We start from the raw sequence: 24,248 nt of genomic DNA on the forward strand, positions 1-24,248 counted from the left end.
ATTAGAAGTATTGTGGAGTACTTTTTATTACTACAACGTGGTAATGATGATTACTAGTAAAAATGTCAACAATGATTAGTAAGAAAATGTAAATATTCTTTTTAGCAGCAGTATTCTATAGCAGCCTTTCTCCTTACCAGCAGATGGAGGCAGGAACATTGAAAGTTCAGGCAGTATCATTTCCCATGTAATAGTTTGCCACAAACTGTTAACTTTCTTCCCTGCCTGGGGAAACCAATTCATGCTGGTTGATCATTTCTTACTGTGAAAAAGGCTAATCTTCAGAGCCTGAAGTTAACTAGCTTCTATCTAGCACCTAGTCTTGCATATCCTTTGCCGGTAACATTTCCACCTCTTCCGCCCCAGCTAGATGCTACTTGGTGATTACAGTTACTTTTGATTGTCTTGTGGAAACTGCTAGTCATTTTTCCTGCTTCAAGCAGTATTATTAGCTTTATATGTTTTACATTGACATACCATAGAGGAACAAGCATGGGAAAGAGGAGATCTGTTCCAGCAACTGCCAAAGATGCTGCACTGACCCAGGCTATTGTTCTCAGGTCCTTTTGTGTGATGTACCTGGGAGAGGCAACAGCTTCCCCTCCATGTAGTTCGCACGATATTGGACCCCTCTGTAGTATCTTTGGAGAATGAGCCAGTCATCAGGCACCTTAAAAGGACACTTGTCCAGGTATTTTTCCTAATTTTAAAAATGTTTTTCTTCATTGTTGCATATAAAACCCCTTGGAATTTTGAAACTAAAATAATTTTTTTAATGGGTTTCTTAACTTGTCTCCTATTTGGTGACTGCCATTCTCAGTTTCCTCCTGGATGAGCTGGGGAGGAAGCTTCAAATTAATTCTTTGGGGGCAAATAGATTCAAGCCTGTTTTTTCCTTCCCTCTCTGAGGCTCTCAGTATGATTTGAGTATTTCTGGCTATAACTATGCTCTTTTGGTGATGGTGTGTTTTACTGAGTGTAGCTGAGAGCCACCTTAGGGTCTGAGCAAAAGGAAATTTAAGTCAATGGAAAGACTATCTTACAAGGTTTCTATATCTGTATTTAACATTGTACGTAAGCCTGTGCCTCTTTTTATCCAATCAGATGATGATGCAGTTTCATCTATTGTGCCTTAGTTATTTCCCAAGTTTAGAATTGCAAAGGAGCAGTACCTTTGCAAGGTAGACTTGATAAGGACAGCCTGTGTCTACATCAAGTATGTTGTTTTAGGATTCCTAACCATCTGTTTATTTTATTGAGGTGCTTATACACCAGACATGGCAACCCAGAAAACATTCACCTCTTGCTACATGAGGGACAATAAGCAGGAGACTAAACAGTCAAGAGTTTAGTTATAACCGTAAAACATGTAATTAACTAAGGCTATGGGTAAAAAGAGAAGTCTCCTCTTCAGATAATTGCTGAACAGAAACTGGTTAATATTACATACATTCTTAGCTTTGTATTGTAGACAATAACTCTCACTATTTCATCTGCTTTTGAAAAGTGATTCTTTCAATTATCAATTTGGTCATCTCCTATGCAATAGGCCCATCTGAATTTCAGTTCTCCAAACTCGCCCATAGAGTGTCATTTAAGCTTTCACTGGTGTTGTCTCCTCCTGCTGGCAAGGAGGAAGTAAATGTCTGAGCAAAAGTTGAAGACAGATTATTAGGTAAGAAAATACTGTTATGTATTTATAAACTACAATACAGTGTAGCTCATTGAAAACAATACCTGATATGTAAAATCAGTTTGTGAAGATGTTTTCTATTAGTCTCTGAACATTTAATACCTTCAGTTAGACTCTTTAAGAAATACTATGAAACCAATGATCAAAAACATGCTTAAATCTTTTTTTAAGAGAGAGTAAAACTTAGCTCAGGACTTCTTTTCCTACAGGATTTCTCCATTCTCTCACACCCAGTTTCACTAATAATTATGCAAATTGAGATCTGGGCTTCATACCATTATTATTTCTCTACTTAACTGAAGGCCATGAACTGATACTTTTGCAGTAGTGGGAGGGTGGATGAGCAAGCAGCTTACTTTGAAGTATATTCCAAAACTGGCCAACAATGCTGCAGTAATGAAGTGATTATAAATATAGTATATACTGAATGCTACAATACTTCTGTCTCTGGAGAAAAAGAGTTAATGTTTAATTCTTTAGTACTAGTGTATGCATTTATTTTATAATGTATTAGCACTTTGTGTCAGGCACTCCCTTTTGTTACTTGGTTAAGAGGTTTGCACTGTATTTAGTTTATGCTGCAGAGCCACCAATCCTAGACACTAGGTCATCTTGCTCCCTCCTCCATCCAGAGAATACCCTCCCTTTACAAGTAGGCCTTACCCAGTCAAGAAATTTCTGTTCACTTAGTTCTTCGGCTCAACAGTCTCACTGATCTTCCTGTTTCAGCTATAGGGCCCAATAGAAGCTAACCAAAAGACATTTCACATACTCTACTCCACTGCAGCCAAACATAACTGGATTGTTCAACTTACCCCTGCCACATCCTATCAGAGTAATAGCTGAGAATTTTCATTCCCCTTCTGGTGAAATGCTATCCCAGTAGTTTCTCTAAAAGAGCAACAAAACCAGCAGCCTTTGGATCAGTTGTTCAGACTTCAGTCCGTGGTAGACACTCACAAAGAAAGCTACGATCAGATTGGGATCTCTTAACCTTGATCTAATTGGACTTTTAGAACTATGTTTTTCTCACTTGGAGAGCCACAATCAACTAAGAACCTGCTGTTTCTGTTCATTTATATGATGGTCTTCATCTTGGGTCTCTTACAGTTGGGTAAGATGAGTCTAGTTGCAAATCCAGAGCTGCTGCACTTCATTGACCTATAACTCCTCAGCATTTCTTTCAAGGACAGAGGAAGACGACCCCTAAAGCATGCACAGTGTTGACATCAAATTTAATAGGAAATACATATCTGGAGTTCTGCTCCTGTTACATTCTTCCTTTAGTAAAATAGCATTTTACTGATTACTTCTATTAAAATACAGGTCAAGCTGTTTATTTAGCTAGGTTGCTGTTGCTTATTCGTATAATAAGATTCCAGGATTGTCACTCAGTGTGTCATTCGGAAGCCTACAAAGTTCTCAGCCACTTGACTTTACAAATTACATCCATGTGAAAGCAAGGCATGTATCTATGCCATTCCAAGAGTCTCAGGCTGTTGTGACATCAGAGGTAACTGAGCCAATCACGACCCTTATGCTATAGCTAAATGCAATGCACTGGTTTCATTGGTTGTATGAGGGAGACTGTACAGATGGTGGATTACTTGGCCCAACTGTCACATCTTTGCGACAGCTTGGGCTTTCAGCTGCTAGTAGTCATCATCATCTGATATCTGCGTAACCAGACAGATATTTCTGTGGGACATGAAAGAAGGAAGGGAAAAATAAGTAGTTAGTTCATCTGGTATGATAAAGTCTTAATGATTGTCTAGCTAATTATGGGATTTTTATTTAGAGCTGTGTGAAAGTGTTTACTGTATTACAGAATATTTTCTCCTCCTCCTCTTGTTTGTAATAATTCCTTAGAAATTTAACTAAAATTTATGTCCTTATCAGTTTCTACCCCTATTCTGCACAGACATTTTTGTTGTTGCTGAGCTGCTGGCATTGTTGTTTGAAAAAAACATAGTAACAATATGGAAACATTGTGGGGGCGGGAGTTGTACATGTTTTCATGGATGGAAGTCGGATATACACAGTTACATGGACTATATATAGGAAGAAACTACATGGCTCAAATTTTCGCCTATGATCATTAATGCCTCCATTTCCTTGTTAAGAGAATGTAAACTTTTCATTAAAAAACAAAATAACTTCTTTAACAAAGATTAACTAGCTAACTTAACCAGATCATGTTTAATTTTTCTGTTTGCTCTTGCAAATTACTGGATATCATTATGAAGCTATTTTAAAATATCTGTTTACTTTTTTCATTCTTACTAGTTTTGAAACTTGTAATCATTTTTGTCTTAAAAATATAGAATACTCATTCTGAGAGTCACATTAAAAAGCCCAGTTTCTTGAGTTCCATAGCTCTTCATTTGATTTATTTTTTCCTTTAGAAGAATTTGTTTCATACTGTATATTAAATAAAATAAATGCTGTATGCTTTTTCCAAATTAGCCACTTGATGACATTTTCAAACACTTATACCCCTATATAACGCGACCCGATATAACACAAATTCGGCTATAACGCGGTAAAGCAGCGCTCCGGGGGTGGCGGGGCTGCGCACTCCGGTGGATCAAAGCAAATTCGATATAACGCGGTTTCACCTATAACGCGGTAAGATTTTTTGGCTCCCAAGGACAGCGTTATGTCGAGGTAGTGGTGTAATTACAAATAATTTTGGTTTTCTCAACAAAGATTGGCTAATAGTGTGAAGTATGACAGCTGGCTTGAAAAATTTTAGTATACATTTTCAAAAATGCTTTGGTCCAAGTTGTGACTTTTAAATCATGGTTCGAGCTGAAGGGGTGCAGTATAGCAGGAACCCCATAAGGAATCCTGATTTAGTCAGCTGGCATTCCCTCTCAGGGGTTCCAGGTAGTGCACACTGTAGGGACAGTTCAACAGGTGTACTTGCCTCTTCACTCCGTGGGAGTGGAGCCACAGCATTTTGGCATCTAGAGGTAAGGCTCCTTGTGTCATTATCTCTTTCCCTGCTCCTGTACACCAGATTAGACACAATTAAGCCCTATGTTTATTACCTGTTATGATTGCAACTTACTCTCTACACCCTACTACGTTAAAAACATGAGGCACTCCTAGTACCTCTCTATATTGAGACAATACTTTACTGTGCAAATAAGAGACAGTCTAGTATGATTATAAGTTTTCATCTTCATTCTGCCACTGACTCAGTGTGGCCTGGGGCAACTGAGCAAATCTCTCTGCCTCAGTTATGGAAAGTAATGGCAAAAATGACCGTTAATCATAGCTATTTCTTTTCAAAAACTACGTGGTGCACCAGATTCAGCAGAAAGTGCCGGAGTTGGGGGTGGGGCGGGGCGGGGCAAGATTGTATGTGTGCATACATGGGCAGGAGAATGTAGGCAGTGAAGGAGGGTGGGCAGAAACTGGTGTGTGAGTATGCAGGACGATGAAGGGATGCAGGTGGGAAGGGTACATATGTTCAAAGGAATTTGGGGTGCAGATGAGAGAGGGAAACTTGGGTTGTATGAAGGAGAATGTAGAAGAAAGTAGGGAGGGGGCATTTGGGGTGTGTGCACAGGGATATGTAGGGAGTGACAGAAGAAAGGGCAGATCTGTAGGATAGGGAAACTGGGATATACCCTCTAGTTGCTTTGCTATGCTCTGATGAAACAAAGCAGCTGTAAATGCAGTTTAACTGGCTAGTATGCTCTGGCTGCAGAGTGGCATAAAGGAGTCTCAGCACACCAGTGAACTGACCATAAAAGTTAAAGTAAAAAAAAAAATAAAAAAAAATTAAGGTTGATATTTCGTATCTTCAACAATTGGAAATAACACATGATAATATTCTCTTTGGGTTATGAAATTTTAAATTAAAAACAAACAGGGAAATTCTTAGAGAAAGGTATGTTAATATGGAGGTAAAGTTGAGTATACATATCAGTAAAGCTATGATTTTGTCATGGATATTTTCAGTAAAAGTCATGGACTGATCACGGGCAATAAACAAAAAGTCACATGACCTGTCCCTGACTTTTACTAAAAACATCCCTGACAAAATGAGGAGGGAGGAGGATCCAGCACCATGACAGGGGATGTGTGGGGATTAAAATCTAATGTACATTTAAAGTTCAGTTTAATCTAACCTGGGACCACAAATACTAGAATGCCATAATCCTATAAGCAACTGTTGATCTACTGGATCATGGTGTATGTGTAAAATGTCTAGTCAGGTGCCTGATGAATCCACTAATTGTTGACAAGCCGAATTTGGGAGCGACCCAGCTTGCTACAAATTTCACAGATCCATGTGTTGTTCTTCGAGTGCTTGCTCATGTCCATTCCATTAGGTGTGTGAGCTCGCCACATGCACCGGTGCCAGAAGTTTTCCCCTCAGCAGTATCCATAGGGGACCAGCTCTGGCGCCCTCTGGAGTGACGCCCACATTGCTCCCTCCACCCTCAGTTCCTTCTTGCCGCCAGTGACAGTGCTGGAACATCTGCTGCTTCTGCTAGCATTGTTTCGTTCTCTGTTCTTGTGAACTTTGAAAACCTATAATATAGTTGTATATAGTTAGTAGTTGAATTAGTTACCCTTAGTAGTAGTTCTCAAACTCTTCGTTCGTTCCGAATGGGACTCAGCCGGGGGACGGGGCATGCCCTGATCCCCAGGCTTAAGCCCTGCAATTGTTGCAAACAGCCTATGCCCGTCAGCGGTCCACATAGTAGCTGCTTAAGGTGCTTGGGCGAGGGGCACATAAGCGACAAGTCCTTCAAACCCAGCACGAAAAAGGAGCGGGACAGTCTCTTGAAGGCGCTCCTGATGGAGTCAGCACTCACTTCAGCACTGGAGCAACGGTCCAACTCGGCACCGAGCACCGCGGCATCAGGGTGCAGTGCTCTGCCGTCGCCATCCATGAGCTGGCACCAGTCCCCCTCCGTGGCTCCGTCCAAGAAGCCAAAGAAGACAGGGAGGGGAAGATCCCCTACTTCCAGCAAGGGAAAAGAGCCCCCTTCAGGAAGTCAGGCCCCAGCTCAAGCTGAGCACTCCTATGTTTGCTTGCGACTCCAGGTAATGGTACAGGCCTCCGTCAACTCCAGGTGCCGTCGATGCCCGAGGCTCTGCAGACCGCTCAGGAGATCCTGATGCTTCCTATGCCGTCCACACCGGCTCCAGCAGTACCCAGGTCTTGGGGTAAGCACACCTTGGGACCTCCGTATATGTCCCTGCCTCAGCGGCATCATTCCACATTGCGTGGGATGTGCTGCCACCACTTGCCGGCCTGAAGCCGTCACACCTCAGATAGGCAGGCTCAGCGGAGCCCTCTTTGGTCCCTGGACTTTGGGCACTGACAGCAGGATTCGAGGTGTACCTCGATGGTAGCCTGGCGCAGACTCACTGAGGCGTGCTCTCCTTTATCGTCCCGTCCCGTCCCGTCGTCGTTTCCCCCCCCCCCCCCCCCCGACAGGAGCAGCGAGACTGAACCCTCGTGTCGCAGAGAGCTCGGTACAGATCCTGTGACCAATTGAAGGATTGATTGTTGAGAGACCGTTGTTGGTCTCTGAGACTGGGATCACCGCATTCCAGGAGTTCCTCCCAGCAACCGGCACGTGATAGCTACCGGTCCCTCTCGATGTCCTGGTCAGATATCATAAGATGTCGATCGCCGGGTTTCCAAAACCGATCCGCCAAACACTGTCAGTCCCCAAGGTCCCGACAAAGACGGTCGTCTCGCTCGGACAAGTCTGGCTCCAGGTCAGATAAGAGCTGCCGCTCCGCCAGATCCAGGTCGCTGGATAGTGACCGCTCCAGCTACAGCTCTGGCACTGAGCAGGGCTCCCTAACTGTGGGGCAACCTGTGGTGCCGCCTACATCATCAGCACCAAAACCTGTCTCATGGTCCCAAGCACAGTCGCTGGCATCATGGTATCCATGGAACCCCTGGGGGGTCACCCATACTTCCCAGGCTGCCCGCTTGGTGTCGGGAGCCTTGGATAGGCCAGCAGCCTCAACATCCTGACCTCCTCCAGTGCCGGGGACTTTGGGGGGAAGGACACCACAGGTCCAGGAGGACCCAGGGGAGCAGCCTGCTGGACCACCAATGGACGTGGATGCTCCTGTAGTACCAGCATCATCCTCGCCCAGTTCCTCAGGATGATGCTAAGGCGCACCAGGAACTATTGAAGAGGGTCGCATCTAACCTGGGGCTGCAGGCCGAGGAGTTGGAAGAGCCTTCGGACTCCATGTTTGATGTCCTCTGCTCCTCAGTCCCTGCCAGGGTGGCTCTACCCCTTCACGAGGGGGTATCAAAGATTACTACTGACTTCTGGCAGACTCCCTCCTCCTTGCCCCCTATCTTCAAAAGGGCCAAGCACAAGTATTTTGTGCCAACAAAAAGGCATGAGTACCTATACTCCCACCCGGCCCCCAATTCCCTTGTGGTCGAGACAGTTAACCACAGAGAGAGGCAAGGTCAATCCGGGGCTACCCCCAAAAATGAAGACTCAAGGAGGCTGGATCTTTTTGGACGTAAGGTTTATTCGTCTTCCAGCCTGCAATTGAGAGTGGCCAATCACCACGCCCTCCTTGGCTGCTATGATTACAACATGTGGCAGGCCATGGCCAAGTTAGAGGCTTCGCTCCCTGAAGGCTCCAGGAAGGAATTCCGGGCGATCTCGAGAAGGGCACAACGGCGGCCAGAGCAGCCCTCCAGGGGGCTTCAGACATGGTGGACTCTGCACCATGGCTTCCGCTATTTCCATGCAGCGAGCTTCATGGCTGCTCTTCTTGGGCTTGTCCACCGAGGCTCAGCAGTCAATGCAGGACCTTTCCTTTGACGGCCAGGCCCTATTTGCAAAACAGACTGATGCCAAGCTGCATGAGTTAAAGGACTCCCGTACCACCCCAACATTTTCAGCGTGGTATGGGAGTCCTTTAACCTATGCAGCTTGGTATGTCCCAGGCCTGGCACATAAGCGGTTCAAACCGCAGCAGCCTCAGGGATAAGGGAACCAACTGTGGCATGATCTGCCCTACAAGAAAGCCAAGGGCTACAAGCACCACCCACCTCCACCCCCTGCTCTGTCAGGCTCCACCTGGAATAAGCGACCGTTTTGAGGGTGCGCCCGAGGGTGACCTACCAGACTATTCCCTGGATCCATCTTCTCTGTTTTTTTCCACCTGCCTTTCCTTTTTCCTCCCTGCATGGACTGCGATAACCTCAGACCGTTGGGTCTGAACACAGTGGTGCAGGGCTGTACCCTCCAGTTTCTTTCTACCCTTCTTTCTGCCCCCCCCCCCCCTTCCCCATCCCTCTTCAGGGACCCTTCTCATGAGAGTCACCTTGCTCAGGAGGTTCAAGGGTTGCTGCAGCTGGGGGCAGTAGAGGAAGGTTCTGGGCTTGAATAGGGACTGGGAGTGGCTGTACAAAATGCTCTTGGGGATACAATCTTCTTCCATTCTCCTGATATGACTGAGCCATTGCAACCTCCTCTTCTTGATAGTAGTTTCTAAGTGTGTCAATCCTGTGCGCTCCAGCACCTCTGTGTTTGGCATTTTGTCTTCCCACTCTGATTTTCAGGATCTTGCCCAGCTATCTCATGTGGAAGCTGTTCAGTCTCCTAATGTGCCTAGCGTATGTAGTCCATGTTTCTGAACATAAAGCAGGGATGACAGCACACAAGTCTCATAGATTTACATCTTCACCTTTGGTGATAGTTTGCTGTTATTCCATGCATGTTTCTGTAATAGCCCAAAATTCTTACCTGCTTTTCTGATTGTTAATTCAGTCTGAAGGGCAAGATTCCTGCTGATCATAGAACCCAAATAGCAAAAGCTGTCAACAATGCAGAGATTTACCCTCCAGAGTGATGTCCGTCATTGGTTCTTCCACCCTTTGGTACATGATCACAGTCTTCTTGAAACTAATTGTCAATCCGAAGCTCTTGAATGACACTCAAAATCTACCCAAGAGATTTTGCAGGGAAGAGTCACTGTGGGCAACCAAAGCTGCCTCATTCGCAAACAGGAAATCTCTCAGAACCAGCTCTTTCCCCTTGGCTTTCACTCTAATTCTTGCTATGTTGAACAAGCCTCCGTCTAGTGTGAGTCGAAGATCAATGCCATCATTGCTGTCCTTAAATGCATGAGAGAGCAGGAATGCAAAGTAGAAGTTAAAGAACACAGAGGTTAGGACACACCCCTGTTTCACCCTGTTGTTGATGTCAAAGGCACTTGATTTGTAGTCAGCAACGATGGCCCAGTGGTTAAGGTGCTAACCTAGGTCTAGACCTCGGTTCAATTCCCTCCCCAGACTGCCTTTGTGACAATGGGCAAGTCACTCAGCCTCTCTGACACCGTTCCCCATCCTGTGCTTTGGATGATTTTGTTAGCTATTTTTTAAAAAAGCCTCATCCACTTCTTCTTTTTGGTTAGGTGGTCTGTAGTGGACCCCTACCATGATGTGAATTAAGGTTCTTCTTCAAGTATGTGTCCCTGTGTGTTCTCTACCATAGTATGTGTGAGTGCCTGTATGCACCCAATTGAAGATTTTAGAAAGCAGTGTCTGAGTACACAACTGCACACCATACATCGGCATGCTCCAGTATCAAGGTTTCTAAGGAGGTGCAAACCCACCACCACTCCAATTCCTTCTCCATAGTCCTTTGCTCAAGATATATCTTAGCCGTGTCCGCTGCTAGATTTACAGCTTCCTTGCTCTTGCTTAGTATTTTATTTTAATCTGTTTTTTTCAATTTTAATGTTTTAGCACACATTTATGCTTTTTTGAGGGAGAGGTTCCCACATCTAATCCCTTTCCTTTGTCACCAGAACCTTCACTTTCAGCAGTTGCATCTTTTCTGTCCTTTTCCTGCTTAGGTTATTCCAAAGATCCCAGGCTTTAAAACCTGCTATACCTGCCACAGGTCTTTTCCCTTCAGTGACAGTCATTCCGTTGTGTCTGCTGTTCTGGAGAGTCCTGCATCCTTTGGTCACGGTTTCTCTGACTGTGCCAGTGCCTTCAGCATTGTTGAGTGAGGACCATGGGTCAGCTTCAGAAGTGAACCTTTCCACGAGGAAGAGACCCCACTCCGTGGTGAGAGACTCCAAAAGAACAGAAAAGTCACCTTCAAGGCCAGGACTTAAGGAGAGCTCGCATCTGGGTCAGCGAGGCCCTTTATGCTAGCCCTATGGACGTGCAGCACCAGATGGTGCCAGGGCCAACCCGATGGATACCGCTAAGGGAAAAATTTCCGGCGACTGTACTTGGGGCTTGCACACACCTACAATGGAATGGACATGTGCAAGCATGTGAAGAACTTGTCATGAATAGGTCCATGATTGGTCGAGCCCATCTGGAAAAGATCTGAACCAACTGCTTCTTCAGGGACCACTCATGCATCTGGGAGGCATCTCTCCTGGGGCGATCTGCAACCACATTGTTTTCCCCTGCCAAATGTATTGCTACAGGGTAAATGTTGTGGCGGATCCACCAGTCCCATTTCTTTATTGCTTCCGCATACAAAGAGCCGGAGGGAGCAACCTCTTGTTTGTTTATATAATACATTGCCAATTTATTGTCTAAAGAAGAACAGGAGTACTTGTGGCACCTTAGAGACTAACAAATTTGTTAGTCTCTAAGGTGCCACAAGTACTCCTGTTCTTCTTTTTGCGGATACAGACTAACACGGCTGCTACTCTGAAACCTGTCAATTTATTGTCTGTTACTATCTGCACAGTCTTCCCTTGCAAATGAAGAAGGAACAATCTGTGGGCCAGGTGAACAGCTCTTAATTCCAGTACCTCGCTGTGCAGTGTTCTTTCTTGAGAAGACCAATGTCCTTAAACCATTACGTTGTTCAAGTGTGCTCCCTAATCCTTTGTTGATACATCTGAAGTCACTGTCCAGCATGGACCTGGAGGAGTGAACTGCACACCTTTGAGCATATTGGTCCTGTTTGACCACCAGTGTAGAGAGGCTGTAATTTTCTGGGACGTAGTGAGACACAACTGAAGACCGTCCAAATCTGGACAGTAGACAGGGATGTCCAGTGTTGCAAAGGTATCATTGTCAGAGGGGCAAATGAAGTCATGTAGATAGTGGCTGCTACAAACCCCTTTGAGATCCAGGAAGAACTTTATCATCAGTGTGGGGCAACTTTGGATCTTCATAGGCATTGCTCCATTTTGAGAATCTTTCTTCCGGCAGAAGGGCTCTCCCTGCGGTTGAGTCCAATATGGGACCTACAAAGGGGATCCTTTGAATAGGACAAAAGACCGATTTGGAAAGCTGAGGAAAAATCCTAGACCTGATAAGAAGTTGGTTATGGCTACAAACACCGTAGAAAGCTTTCTGTTCAAGTAAGATCAGGTCTTCAGTGGTCAAGAAATGTGTGCTTCCATCAGAAGACCAAGATCCATTGCAATATGACTGTTGATGATATGGAACTTCCTATTAATCTGTGAAGTTCCCCGTTTGTTCTTTCTGAGTACTCAGGCCTTGCCTACACACAACATTTACACCAGTTTAGTGAAATCAGTGCACACCCTGTGTGGACACTCTTAGTTTGGTACAAGAGTGACTTATTTCAGTTTGGCTTACATTTGTTCCTAATTGACGTAAAGGTGAACAAAAATAAAGCTGGTTTAAAAAAAGGAAAAGTGCCTGCACAGTCTTTTGCACCAGTTTAAGTAGTTGGTTTAAAATAACACCTTTCCTTAAACTGGTGCAACTCTGTATGCAAACAAGTTTGTGAAAACAGTAAACAGAGGACAATCCTCCTCCTTGCCCTTTGGTGGCCTCCCTGATCCTGGTGTCCAGTATCTCATCCCTACTCAGCAGTAGTAGAAATTTCCATTTGCCAATTGTAAAATCCAGTGTCACAAGGCCAGTGGTATATGACAGCTTAAAATCCTGTCTAAGAATCCGTCGTCTTAATTCAATTTTAGATTTTCTGCCATGTTCAAGATGCAGCAGTTAAGATTATGCTGGGTAACACTGATGGTTTGCCATTTGACAGTGCGATTTCTTTTGTGGTGAAGATTTCCTTTTGAAGTTCAGTGTGGCTGCTGACTGACAGACAGAACCTGACGCAGATTGAGGGATCAGAGTTGCAAAATACAATTTTTAGTTAAGAAATTCCCTGGTTCCTGTATTTTTAAAATGATTTCTGACTTCATCAAGTTTTCCAGTAAATCAGATAAAGATTACTTTACCATTTTACCTTTTCACTCATAGAAGAGTTGAGTGATATTGCAAGTTGGTTGAAATATTTTTTGAATGCTCAAATATTACTATATGAGTAATCTATCATTTCTGTTAAGTGTATTCATAATGACCATTTTTATTTAATAATCTGTACAGATTATCTATAGCTTCAGCTGTCCCTACAGTAAAGCCACTTTGAATCTTTCTGTATTATTTAATTAAATCCATCTCTTATTTCTATAGGTTTATGTGCGGTTAAGGCCGTTCTTCAGAGAATTCCTGGAACGTATGTCTCAGATTTATGAGGTAATAATACTTCGATATTTCCCTGAAATTTCTTTTTATATTATATATACTCATTTATATGATGCTAAATAATGCAGTAATGATGCAACTTTTTCCTCCTCTAATTTATAGATCATTCTTTTTACTGCTTCTAAGAAGGTGTATGCAGACAAGTTACTGAACATACTAGACCCTAAAAAGCAACTGGTCAGGTAAACTTGATGAAAAACTCATGTAAATATCTAATGTTAGGCTAACCAATTTATTTTTCACAAAATTATAATTAAGAAATCAATCATTACACATTAACTTCTTTGTTGTAGTGTGCCTCACTAAATTGACCAAGCGTGTATGCATGAAGGGGGGAAATGAGAGGTAGAAAGGTAATTGAATTATTGTACAAGGGATAGAGACATAAACCCTAATCATTGTTGTACTCCATTCTGACGCTTAAAGCATATGTGTCCCTTGATCCATCATAACATATTTGAGAGTTACTCATTACAAATGTAATTCTTCTAGCACCTGTTTCTCTGCTACATCATCAATATTTGACTGATTTTTAAGTGTATATCAAGAAAACAAATAGTTTGACAGAAAATAATTCATTATTTGATGACTTTTTAAAATGAACTACTTTTTAAAGGACAATTCATAAAATTAATTTTAAATCTGTTATTTGCAGGATCAAAATATTTGCATCTTTCATTCAAGCATGAAATGATTTGTTGATGATTCTGGTAACAGTTATTTAGCCTTGTTCATTTCCTAGTCTTTTACCTGAACCCTGGGCTATGATGTAGGAGCGTGTCTTGCATTGCTCAAGAACAGTTCCTCAAGATTTTTAAGGAAATGTTGGTGGAAGGATTTGCATAGTGATCCCCATCTGGAAGGATGATAGACTTTTTGGATGGGAAAGTTAAAGCAGAAAAAAAGGGGAAATCCTCAGGGATCCATTCAAAATGTGATATTCTTATTAAGGGGAATAAATAATTTCCGCCTTCTCTGATTAGGGAATGCAAGATACTATGCCCAAGAGCTCATTTGTAAACTTCTCATTTGCATCATGTTAGCTCAGAAAACAGGGTGAAATCCCAGCCCCATGGAAGTATATTGAAAAATTCCCATTGACTTCAGTGAGATCAGGATTTCTCCTGTCATTTTTAAAGTATAGGACGCCAATCATAATTTACTTTAAGGCTTTAAAGATATATTGTCAACTTATTTTAATCCAAATATTTTATACTTTCTAAAACTTCAGTATTCTAGAAGCATTTCACCTAATAGATATTTTTCTGTAAATACTAAGCACTCTGGGGCAGGGACTGTCTTTTTATTACTTGTATGTACAGCACACCAGAGCCCTTGTCGATGATTGGGACACTTACATGCTATAGTCAGACAAATAATAATAAAGTTTTGCAGTGTATAGATTCTGCACCCAAGCTAAAGCTATATTTAGGCCTGGCAGAATTTGATGTTTAATTTTTTCATAATTTTGGCAGATATCTGTTTATTTTTAGGCATTTTTTTCTTTAATTTTTATTGATTTAAGTTTTCACGGTTGCAGGAGATTAGGGGAAAGTCAGATAATAGGGTTCTCAGACAGTAATTTAATGATCGATATTAAGATTCAAAAAGTTAAAGCTTTATAACGGTTAAAACACTAATTGTCAACATCCTATGTCAAAATATATAAAATAAATATCCTCAAGTCAAACTCTAATAAGTTCTCAAGCAGCATTTTCCTTACTTTGCCTATCTACATTTTGATTATTATCAATGCACATTTTTGTTGTTGGTTTGTGTGTGTATGATGAAATCAACATTTACAGACATTTACTGATAAAAATCTAATCCTGACAACTCTAGCCATATGCTAGCCTAGCTCTAGGAATTATTTTAGGGAAGTTGTACGGCCAGTGTTGTACAGAAAGTCAGACTGAGTGATCACAATGGGCCATTCTGGCCGTGAAATCTATGAGTTTCTATTTAAGGACTATAAATACAGAACTACTTTTTTATCTATTTATGGAATCTAAACTGGGTGCGTTTCAGTTAAATAGATCTTCAGTATTGGTGTGTGGAATCTGGACATATTTCGTGTACCTTTAAAAAGTTGTTTATTCACAGATTCACCACTATTATATTCATCTTGCCAGTGTCCTCCTTAACATGCAGTAATAATATTCTTTTAGATTATTTTTAGGAAACCTAAACAAATGTTTTTAGATGCATTTTATCTCATTTAGTCAGCATTATAAATTTGTTTTTGATTAAAGTCTTTAAATATAATCAAATATGAATAATAAAAAGGAATTATAAGTACTGAAGGAATTTATCCCATTAATGTGTGGGAGGTTACATGGCTATCTCATTCTTAATGGGAGTAACTTATGTAACACTTCACAAGTCTCTCTGAAAAAGTCTTTTACAGCTCTAATTTTTATGACTCAGAATGCAATTTTAAACGTATTGGGACAGGATGGAGATAATGAAATGGGGTGGTGCATCTGAACTATCTTCTAAGAATTTGAACTGGATCCACACTTGTGATTCATGTGCCACTGAAAAGCTGACATCAAGGCTTGATTAGTTTTGACTTTAGCCTAAAGGTAAACTTGTCAGGCACGCCACACACCTGACTCAGAACCTACATATCAAATTGTTTGTCACTGAGCCATCAGCTTATTTATAGTAACAGTGGGCGCTCCACCCCTTTGTGAAATTAAACATTTCAGATACAGCTTTGTTTTTTTAATTTTGTTTGATCAGATTTCCTAAATTGTTGAACAGCCTTAGAGAGATTGTCATAATAAGAAAATGTAAAGCTTAGAAAGAGGCATTTACATTGTAATATGATTTTAATGTAACCTATATTTGAAAGTCAGTTTATTCTATAGTTAAGGTGATGAAGCTTCAGTTGTATTTTTAATACTACTTTAAACAACCTGAATCCTTGTACACTATCCAAACATTTCTAATTATTATACAACCTCTCTCTGTTGAATTAAATAGGAGCAGAGTAATTGGAGGAAAAAAGCAGTTGATGGACTGTTTTTGCCTTGAGGCTTTTCTTAAGATATTGTAACTGAAATAGATTAATTGCCAACACAGGTAACAGTCCACAGAAAACATTCCTTCTAGTATTTTCTATTCTGGCAGGTACAGGGATAGGGAGGCTCTGTTCTCTACTGGTTAGAGCAAAGGAAGCCAGGGTTCCATTGAGGGGCTAACCCCTGACATACGGTGTGACCTTGGGAAGTCGCTTGAGGTCCTTGTATGCCTCTGTCAACTCATCTGGAAAACTGGTTAAAAATCAGGACCTCACTGACAGCCAGATACTGCATCTTAACTGTTGTGGGTAAATGAATTACCAAAAAAAGTACAGAATTGCATTAATCCCTCTCTTTGGTTTTAAACATTATATTTTTAGAGTAACACACAAGTTCCATGTTAAGGCATGGCAATACTTGAATATAAAGTCTACCTATTTGCTAAGAATTTTGATGATGAAAGAATAGCCCAAAAGAGAGAGCCAGTTTTTAAAAGGGCAGCTTCTTAAGAAGAGCTAAGCACATCAAGAAAGAAAAATTAAGATTTTAACTTCCATAACACTTGGCAGCATTTAATTTTCCTTTTCTCTGTGCAACATATTTTTTAAGTTACTAAATTAATTAATTTTCCTTTAACCCATAGGCATCGACTTTTCCGTGAGCATTGTGTTTGTGTACAAGGAAATTATATAAAGGATTTAAATATCCTTGGTAGAGATCTTTCAAAAACGATCATAATTGACAATTCACCACAAGCCTTTGCCTATCAGGTAAGCATTTTTGTGATAGTCACACTTTTTTTAGAATTTGTAAAAACCTTCTCTGAAAATGAAAACATAAACTTTTAATTTAACTAGGTAAATTAAGAAAATGCTAGGTGTAAAAAAAAAAAAAAGTACCTAACTCATTTGTAATAAATTCACCTCAAAATATGTAGGGTACTTTTTTAATAGGAACATTTTAGGTGTTACTTGACCATTTCAAAAATAGTAAAATTTTAAAAAGTAAAATAATGTAAGTGAAAAGAATTTCTGTGCGGCAAACGTTCTTCAGAAAACTCAGAATACTTCACCATACTCACAACATTTCCTTTGTATTTTGATTATTTTTAATTATAAGAAGGGCTTTAACACTTTTACTCAATCAATTACCTCTTCTAGAAATTCAGAAAAATCCAGTCTGTTAGGATTATTCACAAAATATACCCTTTCAGAACTAGTAGAAGAAAAATCCGGTCTGTTAGGATTATTCACAAAATATACCCTTTCAGAACTAGTAGAAGAATTATGAGCAAACAAATTGCTGGTTGAGGTGAAGTGTGTACAACTATCATACTTCTGTATACTAGAGGTGTTCAATATACATTCCATGATCCAGATTTAGTCCAAAAATATGCTCTATATATAATCCAGTCTCTATAATTGTATAGACATGAGGGAAGTGGAGATTAATCTCAGGAGTCCCTCTACATTAGAGAATAGAACTGGTGTTGAAAACAGTAGTCTGCCTACTAGTGATACAGTTTTGTTGTCTATAAATTCAGCACTAGTTCAGGGAAATCCACTGCTCACAACTGATGTCATCAGCACGATTCAATTTCATATTGTAAACTGGGCTTCTGAACCAAGATCCTAATCCAGAACCCACTGAAGTCAGTTGAAGGAAAGGACTTTTTCTGATGTCAGTGAGTACAGTACAGGTCCTGATTTTGCTCCTGAGACTCTTCCTGGATTTGGCAGGCAACGAAGATCATGTTGTTTTGTCCCACAGGATGATCTAAAACCGCACTGAAATTCCAGCAATATTTCCTCAGCAACGGGAAATAATCGATTTAAGAGGATACGGGCAAGGATTTTCCCAGCTGTAGATAGCAAAGCAGTGCCTCTATAGTTTCCACACTTTGACTCATCTCCTTTCTTAAAAATTGTAACAATGTTGGCGTTTCTCAAGTCTTCTGGAATCTTCTTCTTATACCAGATATGAAGAAAAAGTTTGTGGAGCTTCCTTACCAGTTCTTCACCTCCAACTTGGAGACTTCAGCTGGTATGCCATCAGGAGGTATAGATTCAATAGTAGCACCAGGGACAGTTGACTCACAGTTCAGGAGTAACTCAAAATGCTCCTTCCATCTGGCTTTGATGGCTTTGCTATCCTTACAATACGTTGACCTGTCTTTGGCTTGGAGTGGTGTGGGTCCATGGGAGCATGGACCGTAAATGGCCCTTCTTGCCTGAACAAAACCCTCCTCATGTCATGTTTATCAGCATAAAGCTCAATCTCCTTGTCCTTTTTGGACACCACTTATTTCTGATGTCACAGATTTTCCATTGGGCTTCAGCCTTGAGTTGCTTGTATGACGTTTTCTTCTGCTGGTGTGATGTCGTTTTGCCACATGCGATGAGCTTTTCTTTTTTGTTCGAGCAGGCCCTGAAGCTATAGGGCTGTAAGGTTAGGTGCCACCACCTTATGTGCAGGTTCCAGTCATTCATGTCATGGAGCCAGCATAGAGGAGCATGATCTGTGATCAAGGAGAAGGGGCTGCCCAGCAGGTAATATCTGAGGGAATACACAGCCCACTTAATCGCTAATGCCTCCTTTTCAGTAATTGAGTGAGCCTTTTCTTGATGGAATAGCTTCTTGCTCAGATTTAGGATCAGGTGTTTTCCCCCCACCAAGTTCTGCAAGAGCATGGTGCCAAAGTCAACATCTGAGGTGCCTGCATGTAGTATGAATGCCTGGGAAAAGTTGGGGCTGATGGGTTTCAGCTACGGAGCCCTGCGGTCCCCCTGAAAGGGCTTGCAGACCTCCAGTTGAGAACCGCTGCCATAGCATATTGATGATGAGGGCTGATGATTTTATTCGTAAACATCTGGAAAACATCTGTTGCGGCTCCATGGAGTTCTGAAGTGCCTAAAGGGGTTGAGAAAGAAGTTTTCTCTTGTGAGAATGGAAATAAAGAGATCTGTCAGTAATTCCTCATCAGTTTATTAGTGTTCAGGTACTTCACTGGTCCCAGTCACTCTAATAAATTGTCTACCCGTAATATCAGATAGGCATCAAATTTTGAGATGGAGTTACCTGAAATTGATGCAAAACCGAACTGTCCGGTTTGGGAACCACAACTATGGGGTTCCGCCATTCACTTTTTGACCCCCTGATTATCCCCCCTGCATCATGACTTCTCAGACTGTACACTACAGCCTCCATGGTAAGGCCTGGGGTTCTCCCTGAGACATTAGCCCGAGATGGTCTCTAGGGTCGTGTTGGATTAACTGTGTTCTCCCAGGGAGGAGTAAAATACAGTAGCAAAGACATTGGTCAATTGGAAGAGTTGCCTCCTCTTTACAGCGGTAAGTCCCTGACCCGCAAGAGTTGGTGTCGGGTTTTGGCCACTGGGTGTTTGGAGTCCTAGTTCAGGCTCCGTAGGGAAGGGAGTTATCAGCAGGTTTTCCTTGCGTCTTCTAAGGTTTAAGAAGATTCACATGGTAAATTTTGGTTTCCTTCCTTCTGCCTGTCATTTTTATCTCATCATCCAATGGCCCTACCTGTTTAATAACTTCAAATGGACCCTACCCCCTGGGCATTAACTGACTCAGCCAAAGGAAGCAGTAAAAGGACCTGGTCACCCAGGTAAAAGACCCATAGTCATGCCCCTCCATTATCATTTTGCACCTGCACTTACTCGACCTTTCTTAAATGTCCTCTGGTGAACACCCCTCGTCTCTGAGTCATTCCCTTAGTTGTATGATGTACTGAATCATCCTTAAAGCACCTACGTCTTGTTCCTCCCAGCCCTCTCAGAGCAAGTCCAAAATTCCCTGCGGCTGGTGGTCATAAAATAACTTGAAGGGAGAGAACCCTGTAAAGGCCTGCAGGACCTCCCTTATGATAAAAAGGAACGGTTGGACTAGCCAATCCTAGTGCTTGGGGCCATGACTAACAAAGCGTTTCAATGTTCCCTTTGGAGTTTTATTAAATTGCTCACGTAGGCTGTCTGGCTGTGGGTGGTACACGCAGGTTTTCAGGGACTTGAGCTTCAGGAAGGCTGAAGTTAGTCCCTTTATCTGTTAGTATTTCTTGGGGAAATCCTATGCATGGGGGGAGGGATAGCTCAGTGGTCTGAGCATTGGTGAGTTCAATCCTTGAGGGGGCCACTTAGGGATCTGGGGCAAAAATCAGTACTTGATCCTGCTAGTGAAGACAGGGGGCTGGACTGGATGACCTTTCGGGATCCCTTCCAGTTCTATGAGATAGGGATATCTCCATATATTATTATTTATTTATTTTTAGCTTTGAGAGCTCTGGGGTTATAGCCGTAGTTTTCACTGAGTGAAGGGGAGCAGCCTCTGGGTACCTGGTTGCTTAGTCAACAGTTACTAATATGTACTGGTGTTTGGATGCAGTTATTTCCAGGGGCCTCTCTGCCTTTTGCATGGTAATATCCTTATAAATTGTCCGTTGACAATCAACATGGGCAGTGGGTTTCCTCACAAATACCCAAATGGTTCAAAATGCACTATATCATCAGTGGTCTTTTCTGGAGATATTCAGCATAAAAATTAACATACCTGTGATTTTACTTTAGCTTTCAAATGGAATTCCTATAGAGAGCTGGTTCATGGATAAAAATGACAATGAACTCCTAAAATTAATTCCTTTTCTGGAGAAACTTGTAGAGCTGGTGAGTAATGTATTCATCTTTTTTCATATACACTCTAGGTAGTTTCAAAATTGACTAAGTGATTTAGGAGCCCACATCACTTGGAAACTTCTGAAAATGTTACTTAGGAACTTTCCAAAACTCTGTCTTGTCTGGACAATAATCCAAAATATGTATAGGGAGTACTTATTATTTTATTAGTAAAAAGCAGAATGTATTGGGTTGAGTACATGGTTAGAAGATTAGTACCAGCTCTGACACTACCTATGGGACCTTCTGTTAAGTGACTTGCCTACCTGCACATCTGTTTCCTCATTTGTAAAACTGAGATACTACTTATCTCACCAGGTTTTTGTGAATGTTAGTTAATGTTGTAAAGCTCTTTGAAAATACAAAGCACTGTAAATGGTGTTGTATTATTATGTATACTAACATAATTTAAAAACATAACTCTTGAAATCTGAAGTATAGATACATTTATTATTTTAAAAACTGTAATTTTATTTTTTTCTACAGAATGAAGATGTCCGACCTCACATCAGAGACAGATTTCGCTTGCATGACTTGCTACCCCCAGATTAAACACCAAGCCTTTTATCAAATTACTGAAGGGGGAGAAAATGCAGGACCCTTTTGGACTAAAACAAAAACATTGCCATTACTGTTGAAATTTTGCATTTTTGTACCCCGTCTTGCTTTTCTTATCTTTGGTGCCCAACAGTAATCAAGGGTTACAGAAAGAGACTTTCTATATCTCAGATTGAATACATACAGTACAATACAGTAGGTAGGCGAGAACAGAAAAGTCTTTAGAACTAGTGCAACTCCAATGAAATTTTTTTATGTACAGGACATCTGCAGTTTATAAAGAATTCTGTTTCTGCCACCAGCAGTTTGACCTGTAGAAACACAGGATTTTATGATATAACAGAGATTGAAAATGGACTCTTATTTTCTCTCTGTTTGGTGCTCTAAGTGGGTTTGTAGCCACTTTTCTGTTACTTTAAGATTCTCATTTCAACAGGAATGGCCAGTAAAAGTTGTTTTATTTTTCCTGTTAAGGTTTATAACCTTTTTACATTTTTGACCTGTATTAGCTTAGAATTTCATTATGCATTCCTTTTAGTTGAGGCGCTTCATAGTTTTTCTGGAAATAGCCAAATTTTATTAGTTTTTTATTATACAATTGAATGGCCGTTTTCCTGCTTTGTCTGCCTGCATACTGTATATTTGTTTAAAAATATTCTCTAGTTTTAGTCCATGTAAGTTTCATTTAGAAATACCTGCATTTATATTTTGTTTCTGTAATATTCTACTGTAGTTGAAATCTTTTCAAAAATCAAGAGACTGGCTAGATAAGAATATAAGAATTACTAATATTCAGAATATTTAAACCATTGTGATGGCATGTACTCTGGACAGACAATATCTTGCAGTGGCACGCTCAATTGATGGACAAGGAATACCTCAGATTATACTGTGCATACAAATCTTTAAGGAGAATTATTTGGTAACCTGTTGGGTTTGATGCAAATCAATTACTGCTGCCTTCGGATTCCTCCAAGAATGAAGTATTCTGCACAGTGGCTCAGTATTTTAAGATGTTTTGCATGGGCTGGTGGTACCTCCTGTTATGCTGTTTGTTACAATCAGTTTTAAACTTTGTGTAACAGTGAAGGTACCTAATAGTAACTATGCATAATCCTGTGATACAGTACACTCCCATGCCACCAATGCAGTTAATATGCTATCATAGTGGTTTTCTATGCTATATGGAAATAGTCTTCAAGCCTTGGTTCTCTAATGCAGCTACCACAAGAGGTTGATATTTTTATAATGGTGTGTAATCTCCTTTTCAGGAGGCTTTTTATGGAAGGTATAATTTGTAAAAGTTAGGATGCTTTGCCTCTCGACTGCATTAACATGCCACAGGCTTGGACTGTTTTTGTGTAAAGGATGTCACAGAACGGCACTTTTTCTAAAGAGAAGTTTGATATTTTGTATGCTTGTTAAGAAAGTACAGTATTGGAAATTAAAGGTGGACAACTGATAATTGAGAAGTATGTCAATTAATTTTTTATGTATATTACCTGTTTACTTGTACAATTTTATTGTACAAATTACATGCAGCTTCATTTTCAAATGAGTCCTTAAAATAAGGAAAATCTTTTTAGGAAAACATTTAATTTTGTATTTTTGATTTTAAAAGGCATGAGTTATGTCAACTTTTTCCAGTGTATTAATGAAGATTTTAACTTTTCATCAGGTTGAGTGTTTTCTTACTATATTATCTGTTGTGTATGTAGCTAGCACATTGTGTCAATGAACTGTTAAAAAAATTAGCATGTAGAGCAAGCCTGTTTTGTGGAAAATCCTTATTCATTAAAAAAAAAAAGTCATCATGGCAGATTTTCTGCAAAAAAAGTGAAAAGCATTTGCAATTCAGAATACTGATTTTTTTTTTTTTTTTTTTTTTTTTTGTATTTAAAGAAAGGTATTTTGCTTGCAGGAAAGAAATACTACAGATTCATTTTAAAGAGAATCTTTTAAATGTATTTATCTTTAGGGCATCTGGGCATCTTTACGCTGTTTGTCTTATGTCTTTATTGAAATAAAATGTACATAACATTACCTTTATATATATATATGCTTTTGCGCAGACGTGTGAACCCCAGAACTATCCCCACCCCTCCTGTTTTTATGCTAATATAATGGATACTCTTACAGATTTGAAAATGGTCAGTTTGTGTTTGAGTTGCTGCAAGATTCTCCCACAATTTTTAAATTATTATTTTTTAATCTCCCTCTCAAACGTAAATCTAAGAATTTTTTAAGTTAATTTAACAATGAACTCCTCTTCAGAGTGGAATTTCTTCCAAATTACCATAAATAATATGTTATACCGTATTAGGATTTTTTTAATTCATTGCTAAATAAATCTAGCATAATGGAACTACCTTGAATAAGTTAATCATGGACATTCTCTGTGACTCAATAAAATGGTACATGGTTACCACCGATTAGAATCATTTTCCTAAGCATTTGCGTTCTAATTTACGCCATTTTGAGTAAAACTATTACAAAATTGGTATTTTTGGTTAAGGCAAAGTACACATTTCATTTTATACATGTATCTATGTCATGATTTCAGATCACTGAGGAAAATTAGAATGTGAGATATTGCAATCTGGTTTCTAGGAAATGTAGGGAAAATTGGTGATTTGGTACTATCTAGATGCACAACAAAACTAATCTATATAGACTGCTCCATAATACATATTAAATACTTGAATGTTAACATGCTGCAAATCTGATTTTTACAATTATAATCCTGCTTTGCTGAGAGAATGT

The 24,248-nt window shown here is 40.5% G+C and overlaps 1 protein-coding gene across 1 annotated transcript in view; it reads left to right on the top strand.

Annotated features, from left to right (window-relative positions):
* Positions 1-23,928, top strand: part of CTDSPL2 (CTD small phosphatase like 2) — a 72,135-nt gene extending 48,207 nt beyond the window's left edge. Inside the window, exons 9-13 of the mRNA XM_054042357.1 lie at positions 13,140-13,202; positions 13,314-13,393; positions 16,881-17,007; positions 20,823-20,918; positions 21,414-23,928. Of these exons, the coding sequence (XP_053898332.1) occupies positions 13,140-13,202; positions 13,314-13,393; positions 16,881-17,007; positions 20,823-20,918; positions 21,414-21,479 (432 nt within the window). The 3' untranslated portion in view covers positions 21,480-23,928. The remainder of the gene's footprint in view (positions 1-13,139; positions 13,203-13,313; positions 13,394-16,880; positions 17,008-20,822; positions 20,919-21,413) is intronic.
* Positions 23,929-24,248: the final 320 nt, after the last annotated feature.

Source organism: Malaclemys terrapin, chromosome 10 (assembly GCF_027887155.1).
Source record: "Malaclemys terrapin pileata isolate rMalTer1 chromosome 10, rMalTer1.hap1, whole genome shotgun sequence".
Lineage (NCBI taxonomy): Eukaryota > Metazoa > Chordata > Testudines > Emydidae > Malaclemys > Malaclemys terrapin.